Source organism: Microplitis mediator, chromosome 7 (genome assembly GCF_029852145.1).
Source record: "Microplitis mediator isolate UGA2020A chromosome 7, iyMicMedi2.1, whole genome shotgun sequence".
In the NCBI taxonomy this organism is placed as follows: Eukaryota; Metazoa; Arthropoda; class Insecta; order Hymenoptera; family Braconidae; genus Microplitis; species Microplitis mediator.
Genome location: NC_079975.1, coordinates 9392213 through 9419543, shown reverse-complemented (window position 1 = coordinate 9419543; position 27331 = coordinate 9392213). Strand labels below are relative to the sequence as shown.

The 27331-nt window shown below is 29.6% G+C and overlaps 2 protein-coding genes across 5 annotated transcripts; both read left to right on the top strand.

The window, feature by feature from the left end:
- Positions 1-7494: 7494 nt before the first annotated feature.
- On the top strand, positions 7495-13095 carry LOC130672248 (histone acetyltransferase p300-like). 2 transcript variants are annotated; one of them, XM_057476686.1, is made up of 6 exons: positions 7505-7671; positions 7874-8022; positions 10944-11207; positions 11298-11564; positions 11653-11976; positions 12042-13095. In XM_057476686.1, exons 2-6 carry the CDS (start codon positions 7995-7997, stop codon positions 12692-12694), a joined length of 1536 nt encoding a protein of 511 aa, XP_057332669.1. In that variant the 5' UTR covers positions 7505-7671; positions 7874-7994; the 3' UTR covers positions 12695-13095. The 2 variants fall into 2 exon arrangements, with proteins under 2 accessions (XP_057332670.1, XP_057332669.1); XM_057476687.1 differs by having other exon boundaries at positions 7495-8022; positions 11680-11976.
- An 8692-nt stretch (positions 13096-21787) lies between these two features.
- Positions 21788-26666, top strand: LOC130670921 (histone acetyltransferase p300-like). 3 transcript variants are annotated; one of them, XM_057474549.1, is made up of 5 exons: positions 21788-22110; positions 24560-24820; positions 24935-25111; positions 25201-25524; positions 25589-26666. In XM_057474549.1, exons 1-5 carry the CDS (start codon positions 22083-22085, stop codon positions 26263-26265), a joined length of 1467 nt encoding a protein of 488 aa, XP_057330532.1. In that variant the 5' UTR covers positions 21788-22082; the 3' UTR covers positions 26266-26666. The 3 variants fall into 3 exon arrangements, with proteins under 3 accessions (XP_057330532.1, XP_057330531.1, XP_057330533.1); XM_057474548.1 differs by having other exon boundaries at positions 24911-25111; XM_057474550.1 differs by having other exon boundaries at positions 21792-22110; positions 24911-25111; positions 25228-25524.
- Positions 26667-27331: the final 665 nt, after the last annotated feature.

Genomic DNA, 27331 nt, shown 5'->3' with positions numbered 1-27331 from the left:
ATAATATTTATAAAAAATGCACTTATTAATTTGAAAAGTTTTTAAATGCATTTTTTAAAATTTCATTTTGTTAATTATTTATTCTATTTATAACTTAAAATTTGTCTGATGTCTGATACATTGACACTCATTTAAATTAACATTAATAAACATAATAATAATTATTATTTTATTCGACTTTATATTAAAAAGATCGAAGTAAATCGTACAAATATGTTGTATATGCTTGATGTTAATTATGTTAAATTATAAATAATAAATCAGTTGTGATTTAAAACAGCATGAACTGTATTCACTTCTGATTTATTTAATCAATTTTCAAAGCTATATATAAATATATATATTTCTTTATTATTATTTTAATTTTTTTTCTTTTTTTAATGACTTTTTTTATGCTGCGGTTCATTTTAAACTGCTATTTAATAAAATATTTAAAAAATGAACTATTTAATAAAATAAATATATTAAGTTTATAGTATGTGTTCAGTGGCTGCTAGTTAAATATCGGAAACTAAATAATAAATATAAAAAAAAACGTTTGTGAATTTTTTTTTGACCATTAAATAAATATCACTTATTTATTAGTCATCGAAATCACTTTGTACAGATTAATCAAAATGTAATCACGGCGACTTTGTATGTCATTGACAAAAAAATTTAATAATAATAATAATAATAATTTTAAAAATCCTGTACGGTATTGAAGAAAAAAACCGTAATTATAACAACTATATAAAAAATATCCCGCTCTGTACATAGTATACAATGATTACTATACAATCAATTATTATTATTATTATTAATATATCTGCGTATTATAAATTTATTGATTATTATTAAATATTATATATTATAGTTATAATGATTATTATTATTAATATTAATATTATTAGTAGTAAAAGAATATTTTAATATTTGAGATATAAATTAGCAATATATATGTATATATACATATATATATAATAAAATTATATCCCCCTTAAATTAAGGCTAATTTTAATATGCCAGTGCTGTACAAAAGTAAATACTTTGACTTTTTTTTTTTCTTACGAATTTATCTGTTTATTTTTATTATTATTATTTTATTTTATTATTTTTTTTTATTAACAACATAACTTAAAAATAGTTTATAATATTATAAATAAATAAAAAATATATAAAAAAAAAAAGAAAGAGCCCAATAATTTGACAAAGGCACCAGCATTTGTAGATATTTAAATTTTTGAATTGTTTACATAAAAAACAATAAATAAATACATAAAAAAAAATCGCCGAATTCATTTTACACATTAATTAGTGTGCTTTTAAATTTTAATTTAAAAAAAAATCTAAATCAAATAAAATTAAATTATTTGCTATATTAATTTAACTTATAATATTAATTAATTTATCAGTTTCCCACAAAGGACACTGTTGTATATATAGATACATAAAATAAATAAACTTTTAAAAAAAAATCTAACATAAATAAAGTTAAATTTAGGTTGTAAGTATTAATAATATAATTTAATGATTTAATTGCAGACGGGGGAGAGACTAAGAGATTGATAGAGAAAATGTATGAAAGAGAGTAACAAAGAAAGAAATAAATAAATAAAAAATAGCTAGAAGACAAGTTATTGTAATGACAAAAAATCCAAAAGTATTTGGCTTAGTATGGCTGTGCCTAGGGCAGTGTTGTAAATCTGAAAACAAGATAAAATAATAATATTTAAATAAAGTAATGAGTGTTTTATCTATCGTAGTTTAGATAATTGTTAAAATAATAGTAATAATAATAATGATAATAATAATAATAATAACACAGACGTTCGAACACTGCGCATACCAACGATTTAAAATTAAGCCAATATTTTTTTCTTTCTTTTATATTTTGAATTTAAACTATACATGAATATATATGTATATTTAACGATCTCAGATTAATGTAAATTATAATTATTATAAAAAAAAAAAAAACAAAAAAAAAATAATACGAAGATTTAAATTAAGAGTAACTCAGTATCAATTTATTGTTGTGCATACGGTAATTTTGTGTTGTATAATTTTTTTGTTAAGCTATTTCTCAATTTAAAGAAAAGAAAAAAAAACTTGGCCTATGCTAAAGATTTATAATTAATATATAAAGAGACTTGCTAGTACGCATATAGATTATTATTATTAAATAATATTAGCAGTAATTATTAATAAAAATAATAAATAACAAAACGTGAGGTTGAGTATATGTGTACGTAAATAATTAATTGTACTTGCATCGCGTAAATTAAGAGTTTTAATTACATAATATTAATAATAACTGGTGAGTACGGCGATAAAAATAATAACAATTTATCTAGATTATATTTTAATGGTAATTTTAAATATTTTATTTTACTTTTTTTTTTTTTATACATATTTTGTTATTTTAGTTTGAGTATACGTTGGTACGCGAAGTATTCGTGGCAATTTGCTATTGTGTAACAACAACAAAAAACTATAATTATTTCATCTATACTTATTTTTTTTATATCGATTAATATTTTTTAAAAAACGAAACTGAAAAAACCAACGTAAGTGATGTAAGTCTACCTTCATATAAATTATAATTGATAAATTAATTAATTAACTTCACTACGTACCGGTTAAATGAAAAGAAAAAAAAATATTTAATAACAGAAGGTAAATTAATATAAAAATACAGATATTACATTTAATATTATTATTATTATTATTAAATCTGTAGTTAATAATTTGTTTTAAGATGAATATTAAGTGAAATAATGTAATAATCTATAAGAATAATTTGTGCTAAAGAATTTTAGTTGAAAATTATCGATATAATTTATGCTTTTCTTTTAGTTTATAGTAACTCTTACTTTTCTTTACTGCATTATTTTTATTTTTTTTTGTTTATTATATATGATGTATGATAAAAGATGTGTACATATAGATATTATCTTATTTATTATTTTTTATTACTTGATTAATTTTTTTTGAGATTTATAAACCAAATAAAAATATAAAAAAAACGAAAAAAAAAAAAAATAAATAATAATAATAAATTTTTAGCAAAAAAAAAGAAGAGTAAATGCATAAATAATAATTTTTAAAGATAATCGTTAATCTTCTTGTATTTCATAAGAATTAATGTATAAAAAAAATTTTCTAATGTTTATGTTAAAAGAAAAAAATATAACTACATATAAATATTAATAATTTCTTCACATAAAATATGTCCCATCATATTATTATTCCTTATTGTTGAAAAATTAATTGTATATAAATATATGTATTTAATTATATTACTTAACATTTTAATTAGGTATATAAGTATACAGTTATTCTCAAAATTATTTTATAAATATATATATAAATAATGTGCATTAAGTGAATTGCCATGAAACTCGTGTCGTTTAATAGATTATTATTTAAACTCTAAAAATAATAATAAAAAAAAAGTAATATTTAATTTTTTTTTATTTTTCATATAATTTCTTAATTAAAAATCGTCCGTTTTGTAAATAAATAAATAAATAAATAAATATATTAATGCGTAAAGCCTCGATAGTCCGTTTATCGATGATATAATATAATTGTTAATCATTTAAAATAGACGTTAAATCGTATAAATATTTGACGTTCATATTTATTTGCAAGTTGGTGTATTTTACTATCAATTAAATATAAGAATATCCTTGTCAAATAATAACAAAACGTACATATATATATTACATGTCAAATAAAATTTTTTAATTTTATTATACTCAAAGGAGTTAATTCTTTGACGTTACTATAAATGTAAATAATTAATTAAAGAAATGTGTACGACGAATGGATTATTGATAACATTCAAAAAAGACTCGTGCGACTCGGGCTCGATGCGCTCAATGTACAGATATACGTATATATTAATTAATATAACATTCTTTGTCCTTTGTACTGTGGATTATATTGAATATAATAATAATAATAATATAATAATGTGAAAAAATAAAACTTTGGAATAGTATTATTTCTTAATTAAAGAAAATCTCTTATATGACATTTTATTTTATTCTTTTCTTTTTTTCATTACTTTTTCTCTCTATCGGATTATTGTTTAATCTCATGAGTTGATATTATTTCAAAGAATTTTTAATCTTTTTATAGTTATTATTATTATTGCTTTTTTTGACATTTTAAATGCTTTTTATTAAATGTATGAATTTGTGTACTTATACTATTTATTATTTATATATTTTATAAGGAAAAAAAGGTAAGTATTAAATTAATTAAAATTTTTATTTTAAATCTATAAAAGTATAGTTGATTAAAGGGTGGAGTCTTCAAAAATTTCTTCATCCGAAGCCCATGTAACAATTTTGTAGTAATCTTACCCAAGCCTGGTCACCAGACACTAACTGTCTACGTCTCTATATAACTAAGGATCTTCCTGCGAACACTGGTACAAAGTTTTAAATTGCAAGTCTTGTACGAGACTTGAAAAAAAACTTTGTGTTGAGTTGTACTTCAAAAATCCTGCAAGAATATTGAAGATATCTTGCTCAAGGTGCATTGGTATCGTGACTCGAGCAAGTCTTGCACCAGAAATTTAATTGCTTGCATTTTAATAACGCATATCTTGCGTCAGATCTGCTCAAGAAGTGTTGTATTAAATTATCTGTCTCACTTCTGCCTCGGTCACTTTATTTCTTCAATTATCATACGATACGATGCTGTAGTAAAGACAGAGTCAGAAATGAGATATATAGATTGTGTAATATGAGACTTCTTAACTAGATCTGCCGCAAGATATGCGTTAATGTCTGCAAGTAATTTCTGGTGCAAAACTCGCTCAAGACACGCGTAAGTAATTTTACTGACATGTCTTGAGCAAGAAATCTTCAATGTTCTTTTGTACAATATCATGTGCAAGTCCTACATCAATCTTGTCTTAGAGTCTTGCATTAATGTCTTGTGACAGATTGGTAGGTTCATAGAAAAGTAGACACTTTGTTCAGAAAAAGTTAAAAGGTCTCTATATCTGAAGGTAAAAATTTAGCAAATATACGTTTTCAGAATCAGTTTATGAAAATGTTCTTATTTAATGATTTAAATCGTAGGTATGTGGACCAAAGAAGGAAAAACAGTTAGATGTTATATTATACCCGTGTACGACGTTTCGTCTATTTATTTAGACTTTTTCAAGTCCTGCAAAGGATAATTCCTATTTGACTCGAAATTAACCCACATAAAGTTCCGAATCAACTTAATTTTTCCTAACAAAATTGTAAAACCTTGAAAGAATTTCAACTCGAAGTTCCAAAGTTCTATTTCGAATTTAGAATTTTCACACGTTGAACTTTTTTTGGAGCGATTTTTCTCACGAAATTGAATTTTCTTTTTCTCTTCGCCATTTTGTGTTATTTGTAACACTTGGACTGATCTCTGAAAATTTTTAAAATATCATAAAAAAGTGATTTTCAGAATCTTCAATAGGCATTGGGAGGATTATTCATAAAGTATGTGAGTTTCACTCTAAAACCAAGTGTGTTACAAGTATATTATGATAACACACATTAATTGTGTTCCATGTTTAAGGCCATAAGCAAAACTAGAGTTTTTTGTAGTCACTTGAGACATTTTACGGTGTGTTAAATCATAACATCTATAGATTGCTTATGGTGTTTCAACGTTATTGGGCAAGCCTGTAGATTTTGTCTACACATTTGGTTTTAAAGTGATATTGGGCTATATTTTTTCGTATTCATAAAAGACATAATATTTATGTGTATACTATATATATATCAATGTTTCATGCTTCTAGTCAAGTCACATCATAAGACATATTCTACATGATTAGCATCGTCCAAAAGCTTAAAACAAATACAAAGTTAAACTATTTATAATAATTAATAGTAATAGTAATATGTAAAGTTTAATATCAGGAGGGTCGGTAAATATAATGTTGCCCAAGCTTTTCTTTCGAACAAAAATTTCAAACGTAAAATGAAGACTCAATGTATTAGTCTTTAATCTAGTAATATATGTTTATATTTTTAAAAAATTTTGATTTGTTGAAGAGACAAACGTAGACATAGTGTCCATTTACTGCGCAGATACAACAAAGAGACTACCGTTCATTCATTTGAGGGTGATAGAGAAAAAAGACTTGACCCATTATACGGACGTCTTACTACAATTAATCTTATTATAGGAGTCATGTCGTGAAAATTAAAATGGAGTAATGACGAGAACAAGAATCAACTTTTTCTCAATACCTAATTGACTACTCTAACATATACTATATAAATGTTTATAAAAAATATATCGGGCGGATGCAAAATTGTTCAGAAAATTATCGAGATCTCGGAATGCAAATCGTATTTTTTTTAAGTGAATCGAAAATTAATAAACATTTGTTTGTTAGAAAAAGATAAATAACCTGTTTTATCTTCCTGGTTATTTTTCTGAACGAGTTCTAAAGATGGCGTTTTGTCGGTAAGATCGAACATTACCCTTGAGGCTGGACCGTACTAACGGAATTTTTGAATATTACTTTTCTTTTAATTTATTAATCGATTGTTGTCCCAGCAATTTTTGCAGCTTGCAAAAAAATGTGTGAGACAATTTTTTTCAGAAGATTTTCACCATTCGAGTTTCATAATTGATTGAGTCGTAATTATATAGAAAATTTGGTCTGTACTGCCAATCCTTAAATTGTTAACTTTGTCATATCAGAAGAGCTATGAACATTATATTGGCAGGGAGTCTAGTATATGGTGGGGACAACTGAATCGATGGTAGCGCTCGCTGTGGGCACAATTTCGTTGAATCATGCTCTCATTGAAAATAAACACGTGAAAATTAAGTTTAAAAATAGTTCATAACAGTTATTGTGTCATCAATGTTTGCCTTTGCTCATCGTTTGAGGTTAAAACAATATTTTAAAATTTATTGATTCATATCCGGTTTGAATAATGATTTTTATCATTGCCTAAAAATGATTTTTTAACCCTTCGTTACTCGCGCTATACGGCGATTTCCCGCACAACTCTACTCAACCTAATAGAGTTGGCGTGAATACGAGTAAGACACTAGAAAAAGCGCGTGTAACGGAAAGTTAAAAAAACATTATAAGTTAGTTTCTTAGTTACGATTCACAAGCAAATTATCATGAATTAAAATGAAATTATTTTTTTCAATTTTGTTAAAAAACTCAAGTCACTATTCTACTATTTTTTAAACTTTTATTATTGTAGTTGTCATGTATTATTTGTCTTGATTTTATCGGTTAACATTATTCTATTCTAAAATAATAGTATTTATTATTTATTAAAATTTTTTATACTTAATTTTGTTATCGAAATATATTTAATTTAATTTTCTCTATCAAAAATACTATTGCACTTTTTTATTTATATCATAATTAATTTTTATATTTTGATTTTGTAACGAATTTTTATTTTTTACACTGATTTTATATATCTTTTATAATTCTCGAGTATGATTTTTTGTAACCATCAGATGTCGTTTTCGTCGCGCTCCCTGCCAATAGGGAGAACTAGGAAGACGATATGCATCTAGAACTAATAGTGGGGGTATGGAAAAATAATGTCGTGATACTAGTGGACGTGGACGCACACACTCTTGGTGGGAAAACTATACGTGGCATTTTTTCGGCCTCAGAAACGCCATACAATCTAATAGCAGGTATATTTTCTTTGCATCAAACGACATAAAATGGTAATTTTGGAGTGAAATCTATGACTGGCGATGTTCTCTCTCCTGCGGTATTACGTCTAATTATCTCTACGACTCATTTTATTTACTCCCACTATCTACTTGAAGCCAACAGCTTGGCTTTCTCAGGCTTGAAGAATAAAACTGCGTAGTTAAACATATTTTTGTTCAGTTCAACATTCAACAATCTCGACTAGTGGCACGTGGCCCTACCGGAACGATAGCCACAAGGAGAGAAAAAACAACAATTTCGACTGCTGTATCTTGCAAATTATTTCATAACGATAATAATTATGGACAATAAAGAAGAGCAAATAGCAGGTAAAGAAAATTAAAAATCAAAATATTTAAAGAAATTGTTTTCTTTTTCGTTTTATTTTTTACAGTGACGAAAAAATTTTTTACTTTATGAAGAAAAAACTTCGGAATAAATAATTATATAGTAAAATAAACTAGACATGCATAGAAAATACAGAGGTTATTGCCTAAAGAATAAATATTAGAGTCGGCTAAAAAAACTAACTTTGTTTTCTTTGGTAACCGTAAAAATATGATTAAAGATAATGAAAAAAAAAGTCTGGTAAAGTTTGAGCTCTTAATATTAATATTAAGTGATGCTTTTTCGTGATTTTTGATTTCCTATTTAAATAACATGGGAAAAAAAAATTTTTATTTTGGAATTTTCTATCTCGGCAATGACTCATTGTACAGATAAGTTCAGGATATCATTTGTCGGGAATTGAACGCTCATAAAAAAAAATCTCTTATCAATTTTTGATAAATCCATCTGTTCAAAAGTCACTGAAGCTCGAAGTCAAATTATAATAAATTCCGAGATCTTTTTACTTTTTCAGCGAAACTATCAGACTTATCACAAAATTTCATAGAAAATTTTTCGTAGACAATTTGATTCCCTACAAATTATTTTTAGTAAAGTTTTTTCAAATTATGCATTGTTTTCTAGTTATTTTCATTTCAATATCAAGCTCTTAAAAATTACAAAGAGAGAAAAAAATAGTCTTGATTCCCATGCTAGAATAGTTACCATTAACAAAGATTTGTAGAAAATTCCTGTATGAATTTGCTGGAAACAATCTGTAGGATTGTGGCAAAAATATGAGTGATAGCTTATTTAACCCTTTAGAGTCAGAGGATCTCGAAACGTCTCCGTGTGAGACTAGTGGGGAGAGCGCGAATCGTAGAGTCCCGTGAGCTTGTATGAGTGACATGTGAGAGTAGTAGTGTGTCTGTGAGTACCCTTCCACTCGTTTGAATCTCGCGCTGCGTTCATCGACAGAACCGTAGTTAGTATTGTTGACGTGAGGAAATAGTCTCCAAAAGTAAGGTTAGAAAAATGTAAAAAATTTTATACATTGCTATGTAATTGCAATATTACTTAAATATATTTATAATGAAACCAAATGTTGTTCTTACTTCGAATTTAAGTCCTTTGATATTTATTATTTAATAAATAAAAAATTAAAAATTAAATAATTTTCAATTCCCGCTTAGGTGAAATTTTTTCTCTTATAATACGGCCCTGACACATTTGCTTCGCGCTCTTTCTAATTCTATCGGGCTCCGCCAGACCGAAGAGTGGGGTTTCAAGGTCAGACTCTAAAGGGTTAATGCGGAATCAAATTTTGAGCAAGACGGGTTTTTTATTTATTTTTTTTTTTTTTTGTTAACAAAAAATTGCAATTTTCATGAATAAAAAAGACATCTTGCTCAAAATTTGATTCAGCCAAAAAGATTCACTCAATGATGAATGCATATCTGTATAGTCGTGAAATTGAATCGTTTCGAATCGTTTCTTTCAATCAGGGCTGAGTTATCACGCATATTTTTGCCACAATTCTAAAGATTTTATCCAGCAAATTAACACAGGATTTTCACAAAAATCTTCGTTACTATGTAATATAGTAATGTGGTTACGATTATAGTATAGGAATCAGAACTATTCTTTTCTCTCTGTGTAGCGTTCTTATCGATCTCACGTCCTTTAAGCTCGAAAAAAGTGATGTTTCGTATAATTTTCTGAGATTTCAAGAAATTGATAATAATCAATAAGTATGGCTCTTTCAAGTTTCATTCAAGATTATGCTTGATGAATCCAATGTCTTTTGGCTGAAATTGATAGACATCGTCGAATTTTAAATCAAATCAGCCAGTTAAGATTATAAACATTTAGAAAAATATGTTACTAGTCATTTTTCATAATTTTTAACGATGATATTATTCAAACTAACGAACCGATTACAATAATTTATGTAGCGATCATCACATACTATGAAGCCGAACGGCTTCAATCAAGTCGGACAAAAATCAATAAATGCGATCAAAATAGAAAGTTAAATGAATTTTGAACCAGATCAGAGAGTTAATATATAAAATATCCAAGAAAAGTGTAAAAAATAGTGATTTTTCACGATACTGAAGTTAGCCGACGTCCAATAATTTTTTGATTCTTTTTTTAACAATAAATTATAAAAAAAAAATATTTGAAAAAATTGCACCTATAGTTTTTGAAATTGTCTACACGTGCATATTTTTTTTTTTTTATTAATTGATTTGTTGAAAAATAAATCCGGAAATCATTAATTGTCTACTAACTTCAGAGTCATGATTTTTCTTATATTTTATCTATAATATTACCTCAACTAACGAAACCATTGCAATAAAATCTGTAGTGAGCGAAAGTGATTATGAAATGGTAGGATCAGTTAAATTTTAGGTACATTTGGTAAATTACGTAATGAGTTATACAGGAAAAATGAGGACAGTAGTTATTTTTAAAAATTTCAGCGCCAATATCTTTTGAACTAATAGACTGATTTTGACGTTTGAGATGGCATTTGTCGCGTCTTATAGAGTTTTAGAGCTGATTAGATGTGGAATCATGGAGTACGTTAGAAGTTATTTGAAAAAAACATTTTTTGAAAAATTTCACTTTTGAAATAACTCCAAACGTACTGTACTGATTAAGCATAATTCTTTACAGGTTGTAGTAATTAATAAGCCGCTTCAAATGCCACCTTAACGATTTAAATCAGTTAATCCGTTAAAAGTTATATAATATGTATATCCGTACATACGTACACTATCCCAACAGCTTAAACAAATCGCGATTAACTACAGTTTGTTTAACTTGACTTCTTTTTAAAATCTATAAAACAATGATTATTTAAATAGATGATTGAGATATTTCATTTTTCATTATTTTTTTTCCATTTATTTATCAGGTAACGATGATGGGTCTCCTAATTTACAAGGAGTTAATCGTCCTCAGGGTCTTAATGGTGTTGTTCAGATGCCAATTCAGCAACAACAGCAAACTCATATGGTTAATCAAGCACGAACCCAGAGGTCTCGTCCTTATCAACAATTCGATCATGGAGCAATTGCAGGTCCTGGTCGAAGTGGTTCAAGAATGCAAGCACTATCAAACATGCAAGAAATTCCAAACATGGGTCATCAACTGGGTATTTCAAGGCCTTATAGATGTGGTAAGTTATTAAGTTTATGATAATCACGATTGACCAAGGTCAAAATTAGCGATAGAGTATGCAAATTTAACCGGTATATTTGTGACCTAGTATTGCCTGGCAATCCTGTCTTCCCAGTTGCCTATCATCGAAGAAGAGTTGAACCCTACATGCGAGCCATGCACTTTGGACGATTTGGAGGTTTAAGCTGTCCAATTAGTGTTAGTAACTCCATGAGCAATGACAACGAAATAACCCAGCAGCTTCAACAGCTTACTCTAAGTTCTGCTCTACTACAGTCTGGGGCCCTAACAGATGGCCAACCGGATCTTCAACGAGAAACCCAGGAACCAGTAGCTAGTGGAAGTACGCAATCTGGTACGTTTTAGTTTCAAGTAATCAAAATTTGTTCTTTTAACATGACGATTTATTGTATATTAAATTATGGTCGGTACATAATAACCAGGTTCTACATCTTCTACTCATGATCCAGATGATCCTACACTAATTCAGCAAAAGCTCTTACTTCTATTCCACGTCTACAAATGCCAGTTACGAGAGCGACAGGCCAATGGTGAAGGGAGGATTTGTGCTCTGCCACAATGCAAAACTATGAAAAATGTTTTGACTCACATGACGACCTGTGAAGAAGGCAAAAAATGTACGACACCACATTGCAGTACATCCAAACAAATTATTACTCATTGGAAAAAGTGTCAAAAAAGCGACTGTCCTGTTTGCTTACCTATCAAACAAGCGGATAAAAACAAGTCTGCTATTTCTCGTGCTGGTTTGTATTTTATTTTATAGAATTTAATATATATTTAAAATATTAAAAAAATATTGTTTTTCTAGATGTGACAGCAAATCAACCTTTTGACACTATGGGTATAACACAGGGTCAAAACAATACAGCTGGTATTTTATCAAATGAGGCAGTGGGTCATGATGTCAGAATGCCTAGACCGGGTATGCAAGGCCATCCTGGTTCACTGACTGCAGGAATAAGACTTGCACAGCTTCAAGCTCAACAAAGTCCAGGGCAATCTGTAGTTAATCAAGGACAACCAATTGCACCTAATGTATCTCTTCCATTAAGTTCCGATCCAACGACTGTAGTCGTAAGTACTAATCAACCAGCTTTAACGACGGGTCCAATGTCAGCTTTAGCAGCAGCAGCGATTGCCAATCTTCAACAACAAGATAATATGCTTTCAAGTGGTTTTCAATCACTACAACCAACTAAAGAATGGCATCAATCTGTGACGCCAAATGTTAGAAATCATCTCGTTCATAAAGTAGTTCAAGCAATGTTTCCAGCTCCTGATCCACATTTAATGTTCGATAAAAGATTACATACTGTGGTGGCGTATGCGAAAAAAGCTGAAGGTGACGTTTATGAAATGGCTGATTCAAAATTGGAGTATTATCATTCAATGGCGGATGAAATATATAAAACTCAGAAATCATATCAAGAAATGCAACTTGCGGTAAATTCTAGATTATAAGCTATTGCATTTCCACAAGTTGTTCCAGCTGCTGTACCTACTCACAGAGTAGCGCTTCTTACTTTGAGAAGTCTTTCACCGGGAATGGATCAAGTACGTACCATTTAAGGATTAGCAATGCAACATAATGGTATGCTTTTTCCTCAACAACAGCAGCCGCAGCCAAAGCATCAACAACAACAACAACTTGGTTCACCAATACCAAATGCCGTTTTAACGATTCCTCAAATTCCATCACCCTTCAATCGTTTACTACAGCAAATTTATCAACAACAATTAATCAACGACATACCCTAATCAGATATTAGGTTTTTATCTTACCAATTACTCGTAGTAGCACTAGTGTGATTTGAGAATTAATTAAAAAAAAAAAATCTGACAAACTTTGAGCTCATTAATATCTTCAAGTACAACGGTATCGTTGAGCCCTTCAACCTCGAAAAAGGTGAAGTTTCGGATATATATCCGACAATTAGAGAAATTGATAATAATCAGGATCGTTCTTTCAAGTTTCACTCAGGATTATAATTGATGATTCCAATATTTTGGGACGAAAATTGATACAAATGGTCAAGATAAAGATTACGTGAATTTTAAATTAAACTAGCGAGTTATTATATGAAATATTTGGAAAAATATGTTAGCACTGGTAATTTTTCATAATTTTTGACGATAATACTATTTAAACTAACGAGCCTATTGCAATAATTATGTAGCGATCAACAAATACTATGAAGCCAAAAGGTTGGTATAATTTTTGGAACGTATGAGGAATTACAATATGCGTTATCCGAGAAAAATGAAGTGAATTTTTATTTTATTAATTTTTAATCGCTGATAACCTTCGAAATGAATAACCGAATTGATGTTTAAAGCGGCATTTAACGCAGTTTTCCAGCCTCTAACGCTTAAGCATTATTTGAATCAATCAATTTTGTGATTTTTTAGTTTATTACCAAAAATCTGTAAGACGGTTTACCCTGTGACCCAACCCCAAACGTTCCTGCGGTTTGTGAGCTCAAAGAGCTTAAAAAAATTATTGGTAAACTTTTGAGCTCAAAAAACGGCTAGACCACAAATATAAATTTCGCTCAAAACAAGGAGCTTTAAAACATTATTGGCAATGTATATTCAGGCTTCTCAAGCTCAACGATACCCTTTGATACATTAGTATTTTTGAGCTAAAAAAAAATTAGATTTTACTGTCAGACTTTGAAAATTCAAAAAATTGAAAACAATGAACAAGCGGTTATTTAATTGCTGTTCACGATTTTGCATATTGAAATCAATAAATTCGGACCAAAAATTAATAAATGTGATTAAAATAAAAAGATGAATGAGTTTTTAATTATATCAGGGTTAATATATCAAATATCCGAGAAATCAGTAAAAAAAAACAATGATTTTTTTTATATTTTTTCTATTATATTATTTTAAGAAACGAAACCTAGTGACTATAAAATAATAGATTCGGTTAAATTTCAGGTACATTAGAAAAATTATAGAATGAGTTATACCGGAAAAATGAGGACAGCTATTATTTTATAAATATATTTCATCACCGATACCTTTTGATCTAACCGATTGATTCTGACGTTTGAGAAGGCATTCGACGCAGTACTTTAATTTGAACGCTAGAACTGTTTTGGAAAAAATCAGTTAAAATTTTTTTGATTTTATTCCGAAAAAAACACTGTTGATGTCATTCGAGTTTTACTATTAAGTTACATATTTGATAAACAAAATCATACAATATTACTACTCTCTGAAAACGAATTAGTAAAATTCACTACGAGTTAGTGAATACGCACTGTGGACCAGCTGTAAATATACCACTGGTTGAATTAGTAGTATACTTATATTCGGAGGAATAGTGACTATTCGCACTGATTCCCAGTGAATTTTACTAACTTATTCTTACAGAGCAGATAATTATTTTAATATATTTCTAGTACATAATTATAATAATTTTTAACAAATTAGTAAATGTTATAATTTTGTCATACATTTTTAAACCTTAGTTCCTTATTATTATGATTAAATAACATATGTAACACAATAAATAAATACTTGTTCTCTTTATGATTTCAGGTTGTTATTAAAACGTAATCACAAATTTAGTTATTTATTCTAAGACCTAATTTTCATCTATCCGTCCATGTAATTATTTACTAGCAGTTTTATTTTGGACTTATTACGAGCTATTGTGTCTTCAAAAGTCGCACTGTTATACTTTGCCAAAGGGCAGTATTACCCGTTTTAAAGATCACATTTTACCAGAAGAAGAAATTTAGAAAATATTTTTTTTCATTTTTAGATGATTAGAAATCATACGGACGAATTTCAAAATAGCCTAAATTGTGGAAAATCACCCAAAAAAAATTTTTAGCGCACGGCACGTCCGAAATTCGTCCAAATTGTGGCAATACGCCTAATCTGGCAACCCAGATAGCAAAATGACGTCTTGATGAGTTCTGAATGAATTCCTATTTATGATTTGGACGTCTCATCAACATCTTAAAGAAGTCTTTAAGAAGTCTTCAAGATGTCGAATGAGCCACCTAGCGAACTCAGTAAGATGTCTTTAAAAAGAGTTCTTTTTTCTGACTTCGCAAATAAGACTTCAGTATGAATTTACCATGACGTCTTTAAGGAGCTCCTAATTTTGACTTCATAAAGAAGTTTTAAAAAGAATACATTTAGTCGTCACAAAACTGACGTCTTATTTATGGGGTCTTCAAGAACTCTCAATTAAGAGTTCTTAAAAGTGACACCTTTAAGAAGTCATTATAAGACTCCTTGAGGACGCCTTCAAAAAGACCAAGTAAAGCAGTCATTCCGACTTGAATGCTGTCTGGGTTCATAAAAGACATAATATATATGTATTAGGGTGCTTCGTTTCCGGCGAAAGTATTTTTTTCGTTGCTCATCAAGCAAAATCAGGAGACACGGTAGTGTCTCGCGCCAAGTACACGTTCAAACACATGTATATGTGTGAAGTGTCATGGCGCGAGCCTGCCGTGTATCTATTCCGTAGACATAGTGGTTTTTGGCTCTTTTTAGCTCTCATTATTAAAAACTTTTTTAAAATAATAAATTTTCAGAAAATTCCTTCTTCATTCGAAAGATGATTGATTGTTCGTCTTAAAATTATAAAACTTTATTCATTTTAGTTATGGGAACTAATTTAAATAATGAAATTAGGCCAGCATATACTATAGCACCCCCAATTTAGACACTTTTGTAAATTTTTTCATGCAAAAAGGGCACTGCCAGAGAATAAAAAGTTGCGAGAAATGCCATGATTCAGTAAAACATTGAAATTTTTTTATAGCAATGATTCATTTTTACGCCACCAGCGGTGCTTTAGTCTGCATTTTTTACTATAGTTTCATTGAGTTATATAGAAATTCTGATATAAAATTCAAACAATCCGTACTTAAATTATCGATATCATACCAGGAGATGACGATCAATAGAATGTAAGAACGTTTTAGATATCAATGATATAAATAAATCCTTGTTAATGTCTAAGATTTTTTTTAATCATTGTGCATTCAAAGTTTACTTGTATTTTTTAAATGTTTCCTGATTTTGCATACATATATAGATATATGTACTTATACCTATATACTTATATATAAGTACATATCATATTATATATAAGTATATATAGACATATATACTTATACCACAGAAATACTATTTGTGGGTTGCTAAAAAATTTTTTTTTTATTTTCTTAAGTTCTATCTAGTTATATTCGCTAGGTGGTATCAAAAAATCGTATAATATTTAGCGCGGTGACAGATACAGATGCCCCAATAGTCACTTTAGCTTGAAATTGACGGTAATTTGATGTTGAAATTGCCTGAAATTTTCTGCCTGAATTTGCCGACATTTTGACAACAAAAGTTGGAAAGAAAAATTTGCGGTTAATTTTTGCTCAATGTAAAAGGTTAATTTACTACAAAAAAACAAGTCTGTAATGTTCATTCTTACCATTTCAGAAGGTAAGCATATTTATACATAAAATTGTCTACAATTTGAGGATAAAAAAATACTTAACAATTTTTCAAGTCAAATTAACAATAAATGAACATAAAATTTGCCTGAAAATTGGCGACAACTTTTTTCTAGTCAACTTTTGAAGTGAATTTGCATTCTAATTCGGGCAGTAAATTTACGTTAAATTCAATAGCAAGTTGCACACAAATTGTCGTCAAATATGGAAAAGTCCGAAGTTGACGGAAATTTGACGAAAAATTCAACGAAACTTTTGTAAGTAAATTTTTGCTAAAGGTAACTGTGCTATTAGGGTGTTGTCATTGGCTGTCTTTGACCAAACCTCCCTAATAGGACAGTTTGTTTTAGCAAAAATTTCCTTGAATTTTTCTTCAAATATCCGTCAACTTCGGACTTTTCTGTTTTTGACGACGATTTGCATACAACTTGCTAAACAATTAGACGTCAATTTACCACCCGAATTAAAATACAAATTCACTTCAAAAGTGGACTAGAAAAAATTTTTCGTCAATTTTCAGGCAAATTTTTACATCAATTTATTGTTAATTTGACTTGAAAAATTGTATAGCATTTTTTTACCGGATAATTGTAGACAATTTTATGTATAAATTTGCTTACCTTCTGAAATGGTAGAAACAAACATAACTGACTTTTTTTTTATCGTAAAAATTTACCTTTTAATTGAGAAAAAATTAACCGCAAATTTTTCTTTCTAACTTTTGCTGTCAAATTGTCGACAAATTCAGGCAGCGAAATTCAGGCAATTTTAATATCAAATTACTGGTAATTTCAAGCTAAAGTGGCTATTAGGGTATGCATAAGGATATACATATATACATATATTTTAATAGCCACTTTAGCTTGGGACTGACAGTTATTTGACAATTGAAATTACCGAAATTCGCTGCCCAAATACGCCGACAATTTGAAAGCAAAAGTTGGAAAAATCAACTTAATGTCATTGTCTGACGGTAACACTTGTAGTCAAGTTGAATTCAAGTTACAGACAATTTACTGTCATTTTAACCGTAACTGTTTGCTCTCCAACATTTTCCTTCAAGTTGGCTTCAGAATACGGCTGTGGCTTGAAGTTCACTTGCGGTTATGGTGGCTATCAGGGTACTTCCCTAATAACCACTTTAGCTTGAAATTGACAGTAATTTGACATTGAAATTGCCTGAATTTGCTGACATTTTGACAGCAAAAGTTGGAAAGAAAAATTTGCGGTTAATTTTTCCTCAATTTAAAGGTTAATTTTTACTACAAAAAAAAAGTCTGTGATGTTCGTTCTTACTATTGCTGAAGATAAGCGAATTCATACATAAAAATGTCTACATGACGGTAAAATACTTTACAATTTTTCAAGTCAACAATAAATTGATGTAAAAGTTTGCCTGATAATTGAAGATAAATTTTTTCTAGTTAACTTTTGAAGTAAATTTGCATTCTAATTCGGGTAGTAAATGTACGTCAAATTGTATAGCAGGTTGTAAATAAGCTGTCGTCAAAAACGGAAAAGTCCGAAGTTGACGGACATTTGACCAAAAATTCAAGGAGACTTTTGTAAGTAAACTTTTGTCAAAGCAAACTGTGCTACATGGAGACTTCGGAAGTCTCCATGCTGTGCTATAAGGGAAGTTTCCTCATGTTATGTCCTTAGTGGTCTCAAGTGCCTCCACCTATTAATTAATTAGTGAACTTGAAAAACATAAAGAGGCGTGCATTTAACTTCCATTTGAAATTTACATATTGAGATTTTACAACATTTATTGCATCTTATCAATAATTAGTCGATAATTTAAATAATAAATCAATGTATTACATACTTATTAGATTATCTATTTTTAATTATAAAATTAAATAGATTATCAGATTTTTAAGAAAGTTGGAATAAATAGATAAATAAATCATTATATTGTATTCAGAAAAATATAAACCTAGTTTGAGTGGTTTTGGAATGTTTCCTGTCACCCGATACCTAAAACCTAAATAACACGCATAAAAATCATAAGTAGACCCTTTTTTAGTTTGAATCCTTTGAGATTCTGAAAAAAATGCATTTCATTGGGTCAGAGGGGCGGGAGGGTAAGTAGTTAGCACCATATGCTAGTTGTAATAGGTGGAAGGTGCTGAGAGGTCAAACTACTCAGCCATTTGATGTTTTAAATTACTAACAGAAAAGTCCGACGTTGACGGATATATTTGACGTTAACTTTAAAGGGAACTTTCGTTATACATTTGCAGCTCTTTGTCTTATAAGAATTAATTAATCAGGTTATGATATTTAGCAGTACAAAATTACTACAATTGTTAACAAACAATTTTATTGTTTTTACAAGATAATACTATAAACAATATAGGCTCACTTGTCTTAAATTATAAATCGATTTCAAATAGTGTATATTAAAATCATTAACAATCAACATGATAAAAAAAAGACAAATCCTACCAAAAACAGATTTTCTGTATAAAATCGCGCCAAGTACACGTTTAAAATTTTTTTCTATTAAGAAAAGATTCTTTTTACAAAAAAAAATAAATCAAATCGAAAAAATACCAAGTACCTAATATAATTCGGAATCATGAAAAACATTTTCATGGAATTGAAAAAAAAATTTCAATGTACTTGGTGTGCATTATTAAATTTATTCAAGCAACATTAATTTCGAGAATTGATTTCACATATAAATTATTTTCTAATAAAATTGAATTTTCTTTTTTTTTCCAGTTTATAGGCACACCAAGTACATTGAAATTTTTTTTTCAATTTTTTTTTCAATTCTATGAAAATGTTTTTCATGATTCCGAATTATTTTAGGTACTTGGTATTTTTTCGATTTGATTTATTTTTTTTGTAAAAAGAATCTTTTCTCAATTGAAAAAAATTTTAAACGTGTACTTGGCGCGATTTTATACAGAGAATCTGTTTTTGGTAGGATATTGTTTTTTATGCTGAAACAAAAATTCCTGCCAAGTTTGAACTCTTAATTCCGATCCTAAGTACATTCCATTTGATTTCAAAGATTTCTCATTTAAAATACATGTAAAATAAATTACTTTTTTTTTAACTTTCTTATACTCAGCTGCATTTTATGATATCGACGCGGTTTTGGTCGCAAATTGTAGGGCATTTGGTGTTCTTTAAAAGTGCCCGTAGTTACTTAGCTGTAATTCCAGCTGTTTAACTAGTGTCCGTTGCGGAAGTTATTTTTCCTATGAAATTGACCTTTATTGACTTGCAGAACGTAAACCAATGAAACTACACTAAAAATGCTAATGGAAATTTTATTCCCTTCAAAAAAAGTCCTATGAGTCAAGTCGCTAAAGTCCATAGTTTCCGAGTTATAATCATTTTAATAATTTGAAAAATAAAATATCAATTGTAATTGTTTTTTTTTTATATTTTATTTTTCAAATTATTAAAATGATTATAACTCGGAAACTATGGACTTTAGCGACTTGACTCATAGGACTTTTTTTAAAGGGAATAAAATTTCCTATAAAATTTCCATTAGCATTTTTAGTGTAGTTTCATTGGTTTACGTTCTGCAAGCTAATAAAGGTCAATTTCATAGGAAAAATAACTTCCGCAACGGACACTAGTAAAACAGCTGGAATTACAGCTAAGTAACTACGGGCACTTTTGAAGAACACCAAATGCCCTACAATTTGCGACCAAAACCGTGTCGAAATCATAAAATGCAGCTGAGTATAAGAAAGTTAAAAAAAAAGCAATTTAATTTACATGTATTTTAAATGAGAAATCTTTGAACTCAAATGGAATGTACTTAGAATTGGAATTAAGAGTTCAAACTTGGCAGGGATTTTTGTTTCGGCATAAAAAACAATATTTTGCTTGATGAGCAACGAAAAAAAGACTTTCGCCGGAAACGAAGCACCCTAATATGTATACTACATATATTAATATTTCATGCTTCTATCTAGTCAACCATGCATCTAGTTACGTCACATCATAAGACAAATTCTACAATCACGCGTCTAATCTTCTAATTACTGTTACTTTTTCTTTAGCTTATCAATTTTAATATGATTAGCATCTTCCAAAAGCTTAAAACAAATACAAAGTTAAACTATTTATAATAATTAATAGTATTAGTAATATGTAAAATTTAATATCAGGAGGGTCAGTAAATATAATGTTGCCCAAGCTTTTCTTTCGAACAAAAACTCCAAACGTAAAAAGAATAAGACTCAATGCATTAGTCTTTAATCGAGTAATACATGTATTTATTTTTAAAAAATTTTGATTTGTTGAAGAGACAAACGTGGGCATAGTTTCTATTTACTGCGCAGATGCAACAAAGAGACTACCGTTCATCCACTTGAGGGTGATAGAGAAAAAAACTTTACCCTTTATACGGACGTCATACTACAATTAATCTTATTATAGGAGTCATGTCATGAAAATTAAAATAGAGTAATGACGAGAATGAGAATCGACTTTTTCTCAATACCTAATTGGCTACTCTAACATATACTATAGATGTTTGAAAAAAATATATTGGGCGGATGCAAAATTGTTCAGAAAATTATCACGATCCCGGAATGCAAATCGTAGTTTACTCAGAGTGAATTGACAATTAATAAACATTTGTTTGTTAGAAAAAGATAAATAACCTGTTAAATCTTCCTGGTTATTTTTCTGAACAAGTCCTAAAGATAGCGTTTTGTCGGTAACATCGAACATTACCCTTGAGGCTGGACCGTACTAACGGAATTCTCGAATTTTACTTTTCTTCAATTTATTAATCGATTTTTGTCACAGCAATTTTTATAGCTTGCAAAAAAATGTGTGACAAAATTTTTCGGAAGATTTACACCATTCGAGTGTCATAATTGATTGGGGTGTAATTATTTAGAAAATTTGGTCTGTACTGCCCACCCTTGAATTGTTAACTTTGTCATATCAGAAAAACAATGAATACTATAGGGAGAACTAGGGAGATGATATGCATCTAGAATTAATAGTGGGGGTATAGAAAAACAATGTCGTGATACTAGTGACGTGAACGCGCACTCTCTTGGTGGGAAAACTATAGGTGGCATTTTTTCGGCCTCAGAAACGCAATACAATTAATAGCAGGTATATTTTCATTACAGCAAACGACATAAATTGGTAATATTAGGGTGAAATTGATGACTGGCGATGTTCTCCCTCCTGCGGTATTACGTCTAATTATCTCTACGACTCATTTTATTTACTCCCATTATCTACTTGAAGCCAACAGCTCGGCTCTCAGGCTTGAAGAATAAAACTGCGTAGTTCAACATCTTTTTGTTCAGTCGAACATTCAACGATCTCGACTGCTGTATCTTGCAAATTATTTCATAACGATAATAATTATGGACAATAAAGAAGAGCAAATATCAGGTAAAGAAAATTTAAAATCAAAATATTTAAAGAATTTTTTTTTCTTTTTTTTTTTTTTACGTTTTATTTTTCGCAGTGACGATAATATTTTTTACTTTATAAAGAAAAAACTTCGGAATAAACAATTATATAGGAAAATAAACTAGAAACGCATAGAAAATACAGAGGTTATTGCCTAAAGAATAAATATTAGGGTGGGCTAAAAAAAAACTAATTTTTTTTTCTTTAGTTACCGTGACAATATGGTTAGAGATTATGAAAAAAAAAAATTCCGGTAAAGTTTGAGCTCTTAATATTAATATTAATATTCTCATTTAAGTAACACGGGAAAAAAAATTTGAATTTTGGAAAGTTATATCTCGACAATGACTCATTGTACAGACAAGTAGGGGATGTCATTTGTCAGGAATTAAACGCTCATAAAAACAAATCTCTTATCATTTTCTGATAAATCCATCTGTTCAAAAGTTATTTGAGCTCGGAGTCAGGTTAAAATAAATTCCGAGATCTTTTTACTTTTTTAGCGAAACTATCAGACTTATCACAAAATTTCAAAAGAAATTTTTTGTAGAGAATTTCATTCCCTACAAATTATTTTTAGTAAAGTTTTTTGAAATTATGCATTGTTTTTTTGTTATTTTCATTTCAATATGGAGCTCTTAAAAAATTACAAAGAGAAAGAAGAACAGTTCTGATTCCTGTGCTATAATCGTAACCACATTACTATGTTACATAGAAACGAAGATTTTTGTAAAAATCCTGTGTGAATTTGCTGGAAAAAATCTTTAGGATTGTAGCAAAAATATGAGTGATAGCTCATTCGATGCGGAATCAAATTTTGAGCAAGATGTGTTTTTTATTTCTTTTTCTTTTTGTTAATAAAAAATTGCAATTTCCATAAATAAAAAACACATCTTGCTCAAAATTTGATTCAGACAAAAAGATTCACTCAATAATGAATGTATATCTATAATAGTCGTAAAATTGAATCGTTTTGGATTGTTTTTAATCGTTTTGAATCGTTTCTTTTAATCAGGGATGAGTTATCACGCATATTTTGCCTGAATTCTAAAGATTTTTTCCAGCAAATTAACACAGGATTTTCACAAAAATCTTCGTAACTATGTAACATAGTAATGTTTACCATTATAGCATAAGAATCAAAACTATTCTTTTTGCTCCGTGTAGAATTCTTATCGATCTCACGCTCTTTGAGCTCGAAAAAAGTGATGTTCCGTATAAATTTCCGAGATTTTAAGAAATTGATAATAATCAATAAGTATGGCTCTTTCAAGTTTCATTCAAGATAATGTTTGATGAATCCAATGTTTTTTGGCGGAAATTGATAGACATTGTCGAATTTTAAACCAAATCAGCCAGTTAAGATTATAAACATTTGGAAAAATATGTTACTAGTCATTTTTCATAATTTTTAACGATGATATTATTTAAACTAACAAACCCATTACAATATTTTATGTAGCGATCAATACTATGAAGCCAAACGGCTTCAATAAAGTCGGACAAAAATCAATAAATGCGATCAAAATAGAAAGTTAAATGAGTTTTGAACCAGATCAGAGAGTTAATATATAAAATATCCAAGAAAAGTGTAAAAAATAGTAGTTTTCACGATACTGAAGTTAGCCGACGTCCAATAATTTTTGGATTCTTTTTTTAACAATAAATTATAAAAAAAAAATATTTGAAAAAATTGCACCGATGGTTTTTTAAATTGTCTACATGTGCATATTTTTTTTTTTTTTTTCGTTATTGATTTGTTGAGAAATGAATTCTAAAATGATAAATTGCTTGCTAACTTCAGGGTCATGATTTTTCCGATATTTTATCTATAATATTACTTAAACTAACGAAACAATTGCAATAAAATCTGTAGCGATCGAAAGTGATTATGAAATGGTAGGATCGGTTAAATTTTAGGTACATTTGGTAAATTTCATAATGAGTTATACAGGAAAAATGAGGTCAGTAGTTATTTTTAAAAATTTCAGCGCTAATATCTTTCGAACTAATAGACTGATTTTGACGTTTGAGATGGCATTTGTCGCGTCTTATCGAGTTTTAGAGCAGATAGATGTGGAATCATGGAGTAAGTTAGAAGTTATTTGAAAAAAACATTTTTTGAAAAATTTCACTTTTGAAATAACTCCGAACGTACTGTGCTGATTAAGCATCATTCTTTACAGGTTGTAGGAGTTTATAAGCTGCTTCAAATGCCACCTTAACGATCTAAATCGGTTAATCCGTTCAAAAGTTATATAATATGTATACACGTACATACGTACACTATCCCAACATCTTAAACAAACCGCGATTAACTACAGTTTGTTTAACTTGACTTCTTTTTAAAATCTATAAAACAATAATTATTTAAATAGATTATTGAGATATTTTATTTTTCATTATTTTTTTTCCATTTATTTATCAGGTAACGATGATGGGTCTCCTAATTCACAAGGAGTTAATCGTCCTCAGGGTCTTAATGGTGTTATTCAGATGCCAATTCAGCAACAACAGCAAACTCATATGGTAAATCAAGCACGAGGTCAGAGTCCTTGTCCATATCAACGATTTGATCATGGAGGAATTGCAGGTCCTGATCAAAGTGGTCCAAGAATGCAAGCACCACCAAACATGCAAAATATTCCAAACACGGGTCAAATGGGTGTTTCAAGTCCTCATGGAGATGGTAAGTTATTAAGTTTATAATCATCACGAAAGACCAAGGTCAAAATTAGCGATAGAGTATGCAGATTTAATCGGTATACTTGTGACATAGTATTGCCTGGCAATCCTGTTCAAGGTTTAAGCGGTCCAATTGGTGTTAGTAACTCCATGAGCAATAACAACGAAATAACCCAGCAGCTTCAACAGCCTACTCCAAGTCCTGCTCAACCACAGTCTGGGGCACCAACAGGTGGTCAACCGGATCCTCAACAAGCAACCCAGGGACCAGTAGCTGGAGGAAGTACGCAATCTGGTACGTTTTAGTTTTAAGTAATCAAAAAATCGTTCTTTTCACAAGACGATTTATTGTATGTTAAATGATGGTCGGTAAATAATAACCAGGTTCTACATCTTCTACTCATGATCCAGATCACCATAAACTAATCCAGCAGCAGCTCGTACTTCTACTCCATGCCCACAAATGCCAGTTACGAGAGCGACAGGCCAATGGTGAAGCACGGATATGTTCTCTGCCACACTGCATAACTATAAAAAATGTTTTGACTCACATGACGACCTGCGAAGAGGGCAAAGAATGTACGATACCACATTGCAGTTCATCCAGACAAATTATTACTCATTGGAAACAGTGTCAAAAAAGCGACTGTCCTGTTTGCTTACCTATCAAACAAGCGGATAAAAACAAGTCTGCTATTTCTCGTGCTGGTTTGTATTTTATTTTATAGAATTTAATATATATTTAAAATATTAAAAAATATTGTTTTTCTAGATGTGACAGCAAATCAACCTCTTGACACTATGGGTATAACACAGGGTCAAAACAATACAGCTGGTATTTTATCAAATGAGGCAGTGGGTCATGATGTCAGAATGCCTGGACCGGGTATGCAAGGTCATCTTGGTTCAATGACTGCAGGAATAAGACTTGCACAGTCTCAAGCTGAACAAAGTCCAGGCCAATCCGTAGGTATTCAAGGACATCCAATCGCACCTAATGTACCTCTTCCATTAAGTTCCGATCCAACGACTGTAGTCGTAAGTACTAATCAACCAGCTTCAACGACGGGTCCAACGTCGGTTGTATGCAGTATGCATCAATTATTTGGTCTTAATGACTCAAGTCAACCTGCTCAAATAGCAGCTTCACCAGTACTAGGTACTAAACAATGGCATCGGTCTGTGACGCCAGATTTCAGAAATTTTCTCGTTCATATATTTGTTCAAGCAATAATTCCAGGTCCTAATCCACAAGTCATCTTCGATAAAAGATTACATACTATAGTGGCGTATGCGAGAAAAGTTGAAGGTGACATGTATGAAATGGCTAATTCAAGATCTGAATATTATTATTTATTGGGGAAAAAAATACGTAAAATTCAAAAAGAACTTGAAGAGAAACGTCAAAAACGTAAAGAAATGCAACTTGCGGTAAATTCTAGATTATAAGCTATTGCATTTCCACAAGTTGTTCCAGCTGCTGTACCTACTCACAGAGTAGCGCTTCTTACTTTGAGAAGTCTTTCACCGGGAATGGATCAAGTACGTACCATTTAAGGATTAGCAATGCAACATAATGGTATGCTTTTTCCTCAACAACAGCAGCCGCAGCCAAAGCATCAACAACAACAACAACTTGGTTCACCAATACCAAATGCCGTTTTAACGATTCCTCAAATTCCATCACCCTTCAATCGTTTACTACAGCAAATTTATCAACAACAATTAATCAACGACATACCCTAATCAGATATTAGGTTTTTATCTTACCAATTACTCGTAGTAGCACTAGTGTGATTTGAGAATTAATTAAAAAAAAAAAATCTGACAAACTTTGAGCTCATTAATATCTTCAAGTACAACGGTATCGTTGAGCCCTTCAACCTCGAAAAAGGTGAAGTTTCGGATATATATCCGACAATTAGAGAAATTGATAATAATCAGGATCGTTCTTTCAAGTTTCACTCAAGATTATGCTTGATGATTCCAATATTTTGGGACGAAAATTGATACAAATGGTCAAGATAAAGATTACGTGAATTTTAAATTAAACTAGCGAGTTATTATATGAAATATTTGGAAAAATATGTTAGCACTGGTAATTTTTCATAATTTTTGACGATAATACTATTTAAACTAACGAGCCTATTGCAATAATTATGTAGCGATCAACAAATACTATGAAGCCAAAAGGTTGGTATAATTTTTGGAACGTATGAGGAATTACAATATGCGTTATCCGAGAAAAATGAAGTGAATTTTTATTTTATTAATTTTTAATCGCTGATAACCTTCGAAATGAATAACCGAATTGATGTTTAAAGCGGCATTTAACGCAGTTTTCCAGCCTCTAACGCTTAAGCATTATTTGAATCAATCAATTTTGTGATTTTTTAGTTTATTACCAAAAATCTGTAAGACGGTTTACCCTGTGACCCAACCCCAAACGTTCCTGCGGTTTGTGAGCTCAAAGAGCTTAAAAAAATTATTGGTAAACTTTTGAGCTCAAAAAACG